The sequence below is a fragment of the Hypanus sabinus genome, unplaced genomic scaffold (assembly GCF_030144855.1).
Source record: "Hypanus sabinus isolate sHypSab1 unplaced genomic scaffold, sHypSab1.hap1 scaffold_1698, whole genome shotgun sequence".
Taxonomy (NCBI): Eukaryota; Metazoa; Chordata; class Chondrichthyes; order Myliobatiformes; family Dasyatidae; genus Hypanus; species Hypanus sabinus.
In genome coordinates, this window is record NW_026779782.1 from 56,516 (window position 1) to 70,372 (window position 13,857).

The window sequence follows — 13,857 nt, forward strand, 5'->3', positions numbered from 1 at the left end:
ATACTCCAGCAAATCCACACATATGGATGATACGAAGTGACAGTCACACATCCGTTGTGCACTGCGTGCCGATGATCAACCCGATCTTCTGGGCGTGGAAGAGCTCCAACCTTAGAAGTGGCAAGCTGAAGGTCCAACAGCTTGTGCCTGTGTGTGTGTGTCTGTCTCTCCTCTCTCTCTCTCTCTCTCTCTCTCTCTCTCTCTCTCTCTCTCTCTCTCTCTCTCTCTCTCTCTCTCTCTCTCTCTCTCTCTCTCAGGCTGCCGCAGTGTGTGACTGACGTCACAGTCCCGCCTCACTCAGGCACTTAAAGCGACATTCACAGTGAACGAATCTGCGGTCTCGCAACACAATGCTCCACTAAATTCTGACAGCAGACTAGCGAGTGAAACTTCGAGTCAGAAACCAAAGTGTTGCCAGCCTGAGTCGGGGCTTTGGGGCTCCAGAGAGAGATGGGGTCTAGAGTTTAAGAGGAGGAGGAATCAAACCAGCAGGATGTGGCTACAAAAGAAAGATCAGAAACATTTGGAAACTGGTTGACCTAAAGAAATGTGGTTAATTTCTGCAAAACTCTGGTGGAAATCAACAGATCCGGAAGCAAATGTGGAGAGGAATAAATGGACAACGTTTAGGCCGCGCCGCTTCTGCACGCTTAGGCTGTGTGCTACGCTGCTTAGTTGCTGCTTGAACTACAGAGTTCCTCCAGCATTGTGTGTGTGTGCGTCGCTGTATTCCCAGCAACTGCAGAATCTCCTGTGTTTTATAACTGCATTTTACTTTGGCATATGATACACGTTGATATTGAGTATATTGTTTATGGGAGCTGCTTTCTGCGTTAAAACAGCTGCAGAATTTTCTATACACACACGAAAAAAATGAGGTATGTATATTGAAACAGTACCTGCAGAAATCTTTAATGGCAGGATGATTAACCATAAGGCAGTGCATTTAAAATTTCGCTTACTCTGAAGCACCGAACAAATGCGCAAGCGTCAGGGTTGATGACGTCCCCAAGTATCACGCATGCGCACAGTGCACAGAAGGCCTTGCAAATACCGGGTGCAGGTAAGAGCGATCCTCTACGTTTTTAAATAAACAGCGACTGAGGGACGATTCCTGTGAAATCCGGACACCCTCACCCGCAATCCCGGGACAGTCCTGCTCAATCTCCTCTCTCTCAGCCCCACGATCCGTACACGGGCCCCGGGGAGCTTCCGGCTGATGAGGGAATGGGAACCGATGGATCTCTCAGACAGAGCTGATCTCCAGCTATATAAATGCAAGGATCAGGAACTCGGAGAAAGGGAACAAAATCTTTTACATCACCAGTTGAGAAAATCACCTTTGTTCTTTCCTCAATCACAAACAAGAGAACATCTGCAGATGCTGGATTGCATCTGGATTGCTGGCAACACAAATTGCTGGATGAACTCAGCTTTAGTACACTTTTCCATAGATGCTGCCCGGCCTGCTGAATTCCTCCAGCATTTTGTGTGTGTTCTTGTTCTGGACTTTTCTACCGGTGAGAATATGTTTTGTCCCATTCTCTTTGGGTACATAATGATATCAAACACCTTTGTCCTGGGCAACAAGTAACTTTCACATCACAAATGAGACAGACTACTGCCCTTCCCTTCATATTCATTGGCTTTACCATCACTGTAAGTCACTTGGGGGAGACTTCAGGGAAAATATTTATGTAGAATACAGAAACTGGTGATACCTGTGTGCATTGTTGGTGATGAAAAATTGCTGGAGAATTTGCAAGGTGGAAGAAGTGGAGTTATATTTGGAAATCTGACTTTTTAAACATAATTTAGCAAGCAAACCCCATATGGACAGTATGCAAAAGCTTTGTTGAGAAAATCCTTCATTTCCGGTTACAAGCCTGCTACATAGGTTGTGTGAGAGTGCAGATGAACTGGACTGAACCCAGAGGAGATCAAAGTTCCTATTGACAGTGATTTGCTAGCTCATAAGATGAACACCTCTCTGTATAATACTCACTGTGCACATATTGTCACTGGCAACAAAATGCACAGTACAAGATTTATGTGCACACTGGTTATTCCAAATTAGAGGAGATATTAGAGGGAAGGAGGGGAGACATCCGGTGTCCCTGATGCCTTCACAGACAAGATGTGCATCCAGCTGCAGCTTGTAACCCTGCACTTTAAGGTGTTGGAACTTGAGGTAGATGAATTCCACATCATCCGGCAGTTGGATGTGGTGATGGATGTGACATGAAGTGAGGTGAGTTGCACCTAAGGTGCAGGGCACAGGAAACTGTGTGAGGGTCAGGAAGGGGAATGCGGTTAAATGGTCATCATTGAATAATCTTGTGGCCATCCCCCACAACAACAGGTAGACCACTTTAGAAAGTGTTATGGGGAGAATTAACTGGCAGAGGAAAATCAAAGGGGTGATAGGGGATTCGTTAGTTAGGGGGACAGAACAAAAGGCGACTAATATCTTAGGCTTGCTAGATGTAGCGTCGTGTGGGGGGGGGGGGGCGATATGATTAAAATAAGTTGTAGGGGGAATGAGAGCCAGAATGACAGAACAGATAGTGGAGAGGGTGAATCGAATTGAATTGACTTTATTACATAAATACTTCATAAACATGAGAGGGAGAAAACTACATTACATCTCCTTCTAAATCTGCAATGTGTAATTTATAGTAATTTATAACAGATAGTTTGTACATAGGACAGTCAATATAACATCGAAATGCAATTGTATCTGCATAAATTAATCAGTTTGATGACCTGGTGGAAGATGACATCCCAGGGCCTGTTGGTCCTTTTGCTGTGATACCGTTTCCTGGATGGTAGCAGCACGAACAGTTTGTGGTTGTGGTGAATTTGGCTCCCAATATCCTTTGGGCCCTTTTTACACACGTGTCTGTGTAAATGTATTGAATGGCAGAAAATTCAGAACTACGGATGCGCTGGGCTGTCCACACCACTCTCTGCAGGTTCCTGTGATTAAGGGAAGTACAGTTCCCATACCAGGCAGTGATGCAGCCAGTCAGGATGCTCTCAATTGTTTCCCTGTAGAAAATTCCTAGGATTTCGCCCCATCCGGAACTTCTTCAGCCATCTGAGGTGGAAGAGGTGCTGCTGTGCTCTTTTCACAACACAGCCGGTATGTACAGACAATCTGAGATGCCTGGTGACGTTTATGCCGAGGAACTTAAAGCTGTTCACCTTCTCAACCGCAGATCCAATGATGTCAGTATCAACCGCAGATCCAATGATATCAGCCTGTCTCCATTCCTCCTGTCATCCACAATCAGCTCCTTTGTTTTGGTGACAGTGCGGGAGAGTTTGTTTTCTTGACACCAGTCAGAATAATTGCTGGCAGAGTCAGCAATCAAATGGTTGAGCATGGTGCGATGAATGTGCTGAGCTGTGTATGTCACAATGCAAGAAGCCTCGTAAGAAAGCCAGATGAGCTCAGGACAGGGGATTGTGATATTGTAGCCATTATTGGGACTTGTTTACACCCAACAGTCTGAGGAATTTAGAGGAACAAATTTGTAGAGAGATCACAGACCATGCCAAGGAACAAAGGATAATTCAGTAAGTGATTTTAACTTTCCATATATTGACTGGGACTCCCATACTGTAAAAGGACTAGATGGAGTAAAGTTTGTCAAATGTGCCCATAGTACGTAGAATTCCCGACGGAGAAGTGTGCAATAAGCTGTTAGGAAATGATCCAGGGCTGCTGACAGAATTTAGTAAACATCATACCATGAGATTCAAAGTAAAGATGGAAAAAGAGAGGTCTGGACCACGGGTTGAGATTCTAAATTGGAGAACAGTCAATTTTGATGGTATCAGAAAGGATCTGACAAGTGTGGTTTGGGACAGGCTGTTTCCTGGCAATGGAGTATTTTTAAGTGGGAGGCCTTCAGAAGTGAAATTTTGAGGATATAGAGCTTGCATGTGCCTGCCAAAGTAAAAGTTGAAAGGTAACTGGTCTAGGGAACCTTGATTTTCAAGAGAAATTGAAGCCCCGGATATTTCGTTCCTCTAAAAGCCTCAGACTGTTGGGTGCTACTGAGATCCATTAATGACTACAAATCACAATTCCACACACTGAGCTCATCTGACTTTTTTGTTGTCATCTTCTGTTAGGTTCTAAAAGCTTCCAAATAGTTTTTGCTCTTTTGTTTGCCCTCTGTTTGACTTTTATGTTGGCTCTGGCTTCTCATTCCAGCCACTGTTGTGTCCTCAATGTTTTCACTTCCTTGGGATATATTGATCACTCAGCTCTTGCTTGCATTTGCCCTATCTATACTCTCATGGTATTCTATACTTCTAACAAGTCGTCCATCCAATGTATAATTTCTTTGTGTATGTTTGGAGCCTTTTTTAGGTGCATATGATGATGAGGGGCATTGATCGTGTGGATAACCAGAGGTTTTTTTCCCAGGGCTGAAATGGTTAACATGAGGGGGCATAGTTTTAAGGTGCTTGGAAATAGATACCGAGGCAATGTCAGGGGTAAGGTTTTTTTTTTACACAGATAGTGGTCGGTGCGTGGAATGTATGCCAGCAGTGGTTGACAAAGCAGATACAATGGGGTTTTTAACAACCTCTTGGATAGGTACATGGAGCATAGAAAAATAGAGGGCTGTGCACGAGGGAAACTCTAGGCAGTTTCTAGAGTAGGTTACATGGTCGGCACAGGACTGTGGGCCAAAGAGCCTGTAATGTGCTGTAGATATCTCTGTTCTATGTGAAGGAGCAAAGCAACTTCGGTTATTCGCCGATCCTCTATTACCACCCCCATCACTAAAGGTGACTTAATTATCTCTACTGGGGCCCCTACAATTTCTGCTCTTGCCTCCCACAGGGTCTGAGGGAGCTCCTGGCCATACCCTGGAGATTTATCCACCCTAATCTGCCTCAGGTTGGGAAACACCTCCTCTACTTTAGTGTGTATGGGGTCCACGATGTTAATGCTGCTTTTCCACACTTCCATTGACTTTGTATCCCATTTGCTGAGTAAACAGAGATGAAAGAAAATGAGGATCTCCCTCTCTGCTTTGTTTCCACACATGGATTGCCACGCTGGTCTTCCAGACGACCAACTTTCTCCCTTGCAATACTTTTGCTCTTAATCTATCGCTAGAATCCCTTAGGATTATCCTTCATCTTTTCTGTGAGGGCAACCTCAGAATCAGAATCAGACTTTAATCGCCAAGTACCTGTACACACACAAGGAATTTACTTCCAGCAGATGTTGGCTCTCTGCTCATAACAATAATAATGATAAATATAAATGAAAATATAGATTATACATACAGGTAGTGCAACCCAAGTAATAGTTAGCCCACAGTTAGCTGGCAGTCAACTGTTCAGCAAAGTGACAGCAGTAAGGAAAAAACTTCTCCAGTGCTTATTAGTCTTAGTCTGGAGGGATCTGAAGTGCCTACCAGACGGAAGCAGTTCAAACAGTCCGTGCGCAGGATGGGAGGAGTCCTTTATGATGTTCCCCGCCCTCTTCTTCAACCTGGAAGAGTACATGTCCACAATAGAGGGCAGGGAGGCTCCAATGATGCGCTCGGCATCTTCTTTTAGCCATCCTGATTTATTTCTTATAGCACAGAACACTAGAGGGGAATTCTAGGCAGATTCTAGAGAAAGTTACATGGCTGTCACAACATCTTAGGCTGAATGGCCTGGAATATGCTGTAGATTTCTATGTTGAACAGCCAATTAACTTCTCTTCCTTAACCTGTGCAGGGTCCATGATTTTAATGCGGCTTTTCCACACTCCCATAGAATCTTTGTCCATCTCCTGAGTAAGTAGAGATGAAAAATTATTTAAGATCTCCCCCATCTGCTTTGGTTCCACACATGGATTGCCATTCCGGTCTTCCAGAGGACCAACTTTGTGTCTTGAAATCCTTTTGCTCTTAATCTATCTCTAGAATCCCTGAGGATTATCCTTCATCTTTTCATTGACGGCAACCTCATGCCATCTTTTAGCCATCCTGATTTATCTTTTATGTGTTCTCTTGCATTTCTTATACTCCATAAGAAACTGCCTGTCGATCCCTGTTATGCAACTCCATTTTGTGCTTCACCAGGGTCTCAATATCTCTTGCAAACCAAAGTTCCCTACATTTTCTATCTTTACCTTTTATTCTGGCAAGGAGATACCTGCTTTGTACTTTCAAAATTTTGCTTTGAAGGCCTCTCATTTACCAGGCAAACCTTTGCCATAAGGCAGCCTGTCCCAATCCACAGTTGCCAGATTCTAGTGTTGATTCCGGGTGTTGATCATGTCCTGAACACATCCGCCTTTCCTCCGCTGCTCCTTGTATTGAAATATACAGGGCTCGGCATATTCACTGCACCATGCTGAACGTTTTCATTCCTGACTTTGAGGACTGAACAACATCTGTCTCCACAAACTCTCTCCACTATCTGTTCTGTTATTCAGGCTCCCATTCCCCCTGCAACTTTAGTTTAACCCTCCTTACCCCCACCTCCCACCATGCAGATCTATCACCCCTTTGGCTTTCCTCTCCCAGATAAATAAAAAGGAGATGCATACCAGGTACAGGCAGATAGGAACAACTGGAGTACTTATAAAATACAGGAAATTCAAGTGAACACATATGAAAGAAATAAAAGAAGGCATGAGGTTGCCCCAGCAGACAAGGTGAAGGAGAATCCTCAGGGATTCTGCAGATATGTTAAGAGCAAAAAGATTGCAAGGGAAAAAAATTAATCCTCTGCAGGATCAGAATGATAATCCATATGAGGAGACAAAATCGATGTGGGAGATTTTTTTTGCATCCATATTTACTCAGGAGAAGGACACAGATTCTGTAGAAGTGAGGCAAAGCAGCATCAACTTCATGGACCCTGTACAGATTACAGAGGTGGAGGGGTTTGCTGTCTTCAGGTAAATTCGTGTGGATCAATCCCAGGGCCTGATAAGTTGTTCCCTAGGATCCTGCGGAGGACAAGTGCTAAAACTGTCCGGGCACAAGCACAGATATTTAAATAATCTTAAGTGGCAGGTGAGGTACTGGAGGATCGGAGGACAGCCGATATTGTTCTGCTGTTCAAGGAAGGCTCTAAAAATAAACTAAGAAATTGCACATTGGTGAGCTTGACATCAGTAGTGGGAAAGGTCTTGGAATGTTATGTGCAGGAACCCGATATATAAGTATTTGGATAGATGTGGACTGATTAAGGATAGACAGCATGCATGGTAGGTCATGTCTAACCAATCTTATAGAGTCTCTCGAGGAAGTTATCAGGGAAATGGATGAAGGCAAAGCAGCAGATGTTGTCCACATTAGCAAGGCACTTGACAAAGTCTCATATGGGAGGTTTGTCAAGAAGGTTCGGTCACTCACCGTTCAAGATGAGACAGTAAATTGGATGAGACACCGTCTTTGGGAGAAGCCTCTCTGACTGGAGGCCTGTGACTAGTGGTAGCCACAGCAATCAGTGCTGGATCTGATGTTGTTTGTCATCTATATCAGTAATCTGGATGATAGTGTGGTTAACTGGATCATCAGGTTTGTGGATGACACCAAGATTGATGGTGTAGTGGACAGTGAGGAAGACTATCATGGCTTGCAGTGTGATTTGGACCAGCTGGGAAAATGGTTTGAGAAATGGAAAATGGAATTTAATGCAGACCAGTGTGAGTTGTTGCACTTTGGTATGACCTACCAAGGGAGGTCTTCCACATTTACTGGTTGGGCACGGAGGAGTGTTGTAGAAGAAAGGGACCTGGGAGTACAGGTCCTTAATTAACTGAAATTGGTATCACAGTCAGATAGAGACGGAAAAAAAGATTTCAGCCCAATGGCCTTCATGAACCAAAGTACTGACAACAATAGATGGATTTTATGTTCACTTGTAGAAGACATTGGTGAGGCCTAATTTAGAGTATTATGTGTAGTTTTGGTCACCTGCCTACAGGAAAGCTGTAAAAGAGGTTCAGAGAGTTCAGAGAAAATTCACAATAAAATTGCCAGGTCTGGAGGACTTGGGTTATAAGGAAAGATTGAACAGGTCCAGACTTTATTCCTTGGAATGCAGAAGATTGAGGGGAGATTTGATTGTGATAGAGGGGCATAGATAGAGTAAATGCAAGCTGGCTTTCTCCACTGAGATTGGGTGGGACTACAACCAGAGGCCATGGGTTAAGGGTGAAAGGTGAAATATTATGTGGAACATGAGGGGAAACTTCTTCACACAGACAGTCATCTGGGTGTGGAATGAGCAGCCAGCACGACTGGTGCATGCGAGATCGATTTCAACATTTAAGAGGTTCATGTAGGTACCTGGATGGTAAGGGTATGGGAGTGGGCAATTTAAATAGTTTGGCATAAACTAGATGGCCCAAAGTGCCTGTTTCTGTGTTGTAATTTTCTATGACTGACAAGAACCTGAAATAATACAAAAAATCACTCTAAATCCTTTTTAACAGACGTGCGGACCAACCATTCATCTCAGCAGGAATTTTTTATATGGTGTTAAAACTGTGGCATGTTAAGTTAATAATACATAAAAGAAAATCCCAGTTGCACGTCAAGAAAGACTATTTGTGTGAGACTGTTTCAGTTACTGTGGGGCCAGGCACCCATGCAGCTCAGCAGGAGGAGGGAATAATACCAATGGAGAGAGTCAAACTGAGCGAGGGTTCAAATTGGAGATGGCCAAAAGCTCCATTCTTATAGAGACAGGAAGAGCATCAGAGAATTGATGGTCATTCCAGATACCAGCACTCTGCCCAGTCAGGAGATGATATCTCTGTCCAGCTTGTTTTGAACCTCACTGTCACAGTGTGATACCAGATCAAACCTTGGCAACTCAAGTAATCTCATCTGAAATGTTGTCCTACACCCATTGATGGATTTTGCAAATCTTTTTACAGGTTAAAAACGAGAAGGAATTTGTCTCCTGGAAGCTCAAACATGACACGCCAGTTTTGCTGTCTCTGTCTAGATATTTAAGAAGTGGAGCAAGGGATTCAATCGACCATCCTTCCTGCTCAGACTGTGGGGACGGATTCACTCGGTTAACTGACCAACTGGCATGTCTGTCATTTTACACAGGAGAAAGGCCATTCACCTTCTCAGACAGTGGGAATGGATTCACTCGGTCATCTCAACTGAAGGTACATTAGCAAGTTCACACTGGGCAAGGCCACTCACCTGTTCTGTGGGTGAGAAAGGATTCAATCAGTTTTCCCACCTGTGGACACACCAGTCAGTTCACACCTGGCAGAAGCTGGTCATCTGCTGAATTTCTGGGAAAAAGATTCACTCAGTCATCTGACTTAATGGCTCACCAGCGAGTTCACATCAGGGAGCGGCCATTCACTTGCTCAGTCTGTGGGAAGAGATTCATTAAATCATCCCACCTGCTGAGTCATCAGCGAGTTCACACTGGGGAGAAGCCGTTCACCTGCTCAGAATGTGGGAAGAGATTCTCTGAGTTATCCAACCTACAGAATCATCAGCGAGTTCACACTGGGGAGAAGCCATTCACCTGCTCAGAATGTGGGAAGGGATTCACTCAGTCATCCCACCTGCAGAGACACCAGCGAGTTCACACTGGGGAGAAGCCGTTCACCTGCTCAGACTGTGGGAAGAGCTTCACTCACTTATGCAACCTACAGAATCATCAGCCAGTTCACACCGGGGAGAGGCCATTCACCTGCTCAGAATGTGGGAAGGGATTCACTCGGTCATCCCATCTGAAGGTTCATCAGCGAGTTCACACTGGGGAGAAGCCGTTCACCTGCTCAGTCTGTGGAAAGGGATTCACTGATTCATCCACCCGGCAGAAACATCAGCGAGTTCACACTGGGGAGAAGTCGTTCACCTGCTCAGAATGTGGGAAGGGATTCACGGATTCATCCTGCCTACTGGTACATCAGCGAGTTCACACTAGGGAGAAGCCGTTCACCTGCTCAGAATGTGGGAAGGGATTCACTCAGTCATCCAGCCTACTGATTCATCAGCGAGTTCACACTGGGGAGAGGCCCTTCACCTGCTCAGAATGTGGGAAGGGATTCACTCAGTCATCCCATCTGAAGGTTCATCAGCGAGTTCACACTGGGGAGAAGCCGTTCACCTGCTCAGTCTGTGGAAAGGGATTCACTGATTCATCCACCCGGCAGAAACATCAGCGAGTTCACACTGGGGAGAAGTCGTTCACCTGCTCAGAATGTGGGAAGGGATTCACGGATTCATCCTGCCTACTGGTACATCAGCGAGTTCACACTGGGGAGAAGCCATTCACATGCTCAGAATGTGGGAAGAGATTCACTCAATCTTCCACCCTACAGGCACACCAGAGAATTCACACTGGGGAGAAGCCATTCACTTGCTCAGTCTGTGGGAAACAATTCACTCTGTCATTCCAACTACTGAAACACCAGCGAGTTCACACAGGGGAACGGCCATTCGCCTGCTCAAAATGTGGGAAGAGATTCGCTGGATCATCCAACCTACAGAGACATCAGCGAGTTCACACTGGGGAGAAGCCGTTCACTTGCTCAGTCTGTGGGAAGGGATTCACTCAGTCGTCCCAACTGCTGTCTCACCAGTCAGTTCACAATGGGGAGTGGCCATAGTTATGAATCCCTGGGTTTCGTTTGCTGCGGACTGTCATTTTAAGAGAGAGCGAGAGAGATTACGAAGGTGTATCAGTCTGACTTGCAGCTTGTTTACATCCCTTGCAGCTTGTTTCGTTTTAACCAAGGACACAGACAATCAGAGTCAGACAGAGACGAAGGAGGAAAAATGGAAGGATCGACACCTGGGAACTAGAGGCCAAATAGAGGTTTGGAACTTTCCTATGCCCACAAGGTCGGGTTAATTATCAATTCACCATACATCAAATTTGTAGTTGTCACCGTGTTTGATCCATAGGAGTGGATCTTATTTGGGGTGTCCTATGAAGACCACTGATGTGTTAACCGTTCCCTGGGTGTGGTGTGGTAATTCACTTGAAGACGATACCGCTTGTGACAAGTCACTTTCGGTGATAAATCTTATGAGGGTTTGGAATGACGACAAAATCGACAGCGACTGTTGTGTGGTTTTACCACCATGGAATCTGTGGAATTCAACATAATTGCCTTCTCTCAACATTTACCCTGGATTTCAAATATCTCTCTCATCACCTATTCTGTGGTTGAACTGAACTTTCATATTTTACCATCCCAAGACTCCAAGCCTTGTTTCCCCCGAGCTCAATAGTTTGGGAGTTTTATTTAAACACATATATACACATAACACTGTTAACTTTTGTTTATCTTGCTTAAGTTACTATATTACAAGTAGATTCGAATAAAGATAGTTTTAACATCAAAAACAGACTCCAGGTATAGTCTATTGCTGCTGGTTCGTTTCTAAAACGTTATGATTCGTAACAAAATTGGGGCCTGCATCCAGTATATGAACAGATTTGGGTGCGTATTCATTAATTATCAATTTCATCCCTTTTCATTTATTGGTGTGTGGAAAATCAGCAGCAATGGATGCTGATAGATGTCTGGAAGCACCAACCTCTGAGGCATTAGAGGACGCCAGAAGGATTGAGTTGTTGAGCCTTGCTAGAAGGGTAAAACTTGCTAAGGTGAAATTGACAATGAGGAGGGCACAGATGCAGAGGATAACAGCTGAACATTATGAATTTGTTGGTGTTTTTAAAGTGGAGGAGTTGGAGGTGTTTCCTGAAAGTAAACCTAGTGAGCATGAGCTCCAGTACAAGTGAGAAAAATTAAACTGGAGGCTGCGGAAAGGCAGAGGCAGTTTGAGGCTAGAAAAGCAGAAAAAAACAGAGAAGAGGCAGAAAAATAGAGGGAGGAAACAGAAAGACAGAGGCTGTTTGAGCTGGAAAAGATAGAGGTTGCAGCAAAGGAGTCCAGCGTTTTTCTCTGGTGATAAATTTGAGGCCAGTTGGGAAGTTAAATTGGTCCCTCCATTTGACGAAGCAGAGATTGATAAATACTTTCAGCATTTTGAGAAGGTTGCTCAGAGTTTAAAGTGGCCAAAAGAGGTTTGGCCTATTCTCTTACAAAGTGTAATTAAGGGGAAGGCTCAGCAAGCCTATTCTGCTTTGACAGTTGATGAAGCAGCTGATTGTGACATAGTGAAACAGGCTGTGCTCAAAGCTACGAGTTTGTCCCAGAATCATACAGGCAAAAGTTTAGAAATTTGAGGAAATCCATGAACCAGACTTTTATGGAATTTGCTTATGAGAAGATTGTGTGTTTTGACCGCTGGTGCACATATAAAAATGTGAATGATGATTTTAGCAGCATGAAAGAGTTGGCTTTAATTGAAGAACTCAAAAGGTGCGTCCCTGATGACATAAAGATATATTTAGATGAAAAGGATGCTGCCACTTTGCAGGAGTCTGGGAAACAGTTGAAGGAGAAATATTCTGGTCTTGCTTGTTACTATTGTAAGAAAGCTGGTCATGTGATGGCTGACTGTTCTGTCCTGAAGATGAAAAAGGAAAAGGAGGCAGTCCCAAATGCCCTTGGTCAGTATGTTGAAGCAGCTATCAACCCACTGGGTTCTGAACATTCTGTTGAGGTTCAGTTAAGGTCTGAGAGGTCTGACAGAGTTAAGAAGGGATCAGATCATTTTATGTCAGATGGGTTTGTATTAGTAAAGGAAGGGTCAACCCCGGTAACATTGAACATTGAAGCCCCGGTAACAGTTACTGGGGCTTCTCAGTCACTTATATCAGACAGTGTTCTAAAGTTTGGTGATGATTCTAACACTGGTGAGGTAAGTCTTATTAAAGTCATTGGGGGCGACATGGTTTCCATGCCATTGCACAAGGTAACTTTACTGTCAGGGTTGGTTTCAGGACCTGTTAAGATCAGATTATGCTCCAGTTTACTGGTGGAAGATGTTAGTTTGCTCTTAGGGAATGAGCTGGCAGATGGTAAAGTTGTTCCTGCAGTGCAGTTAACAACTAACCCAACCACTGACGACCCACAGATGGATTTTAACATTTATCCTTCCTGCACAGGAACTCGAAGTATGGCTAAATTGTCTGCCGATGTAGACGAGCTTATAGCAGAACAGAACCAAGACCCTGAGATTGAAGCTTTAAAAGAAACAGCTCTCTCAGATGATGAGATAATGAAAGTCCCAGCAGGGTATTATTTCAAGGATGGTGTGTTAATGCGGAAGTGGAGGCCACCTGCTATACCAGCGAGTGAGGAATGGGTAATTGTTCACCAAGTTATAGTTCCTTAAGTTTACAGGGCTGAAATTTTAACTTTGGCCCACAGTATACCCTTAGGTGGCCATTTTGGAGTGAATAAAACAGTAAACAGGATTACGAAATAATTCTACTGGCCTAATCTGTGGAAAGATGTTATGAGCTTTTGCAGAACCTGTCACACTTGTCAAGTTGTGGCTAAACCTAATCAGGTCACACCAGTGCCCCACTGTGGTCTATACCTGCATTCGGTGAACCCTTTTCAAAATTTATAGTGGATTGTGTTGACCCATTGCCAAAGACTAAAGCTGGCCATCAATATCTGCTAACTATTATGTGTACTGCATCCGGATTCCCAGAGGCAATACCTCTCAGAAATGTTAAAGCTAAAACTGTGGCGAAGGCTCTTACCAAGTTTTCTACATTTTCTGGTTTGCCTAAAGAAATCCAGTCTGATCAAGGACGTGATTTTACATCTGGATTATTCCAGCAGGTAATTGATCAGCAGGGAGCTGAACAAATTGCAGCATCTGCATACCATCCAGAATCACAAGGGGCTTTAGAAAAAATTCATTCTACCCTCAAAACAATGATTATGACATTAAAATGTTGAAAATG

The 13,857-nt window shown here is 44.1% G+C and overlaps 1 protein-coding gene across 2 annotated transcripts; it reads left to right on the plus strand.

The window, feature by feature from the left end:
* Positions 1-904: 904 nt before the first annotated feature.
* LOC132387285 (zinc finger protein 226-like) lies at positions 905-11,808 on the plus strand. 2 transcript variants are annotated; one of them, XM_059959640.1, is made up of 2 exons: positions 905-1,520; positions 8,921-11,808. In XM_059959640.1, exon 2 carries the CDS (start codon positions 9,329-9,331, stop codon positions 10,625-10,627), a length of 1,299 nt encoding a protein of 432 aa, XP_059815623.1. In that variant the 5' UTR covers positions 905-1,520; positions 8,921-9,328; the 3' UTR covers positions 10,628-11,808. The 2 variants fall into 2 exon arrangements, with proteins under 2 accessions (XP_059815623.1, XP_059815624.1); XM_059959641.1 differs by lacking the exon at positions 905-1,520 and adding an exon at positions 2,685-3,145 and having other exon boundaries at positions 8,992-11,808.
* Positions 11,809-13,857: the final 2,049 nt, after the last annotated feature.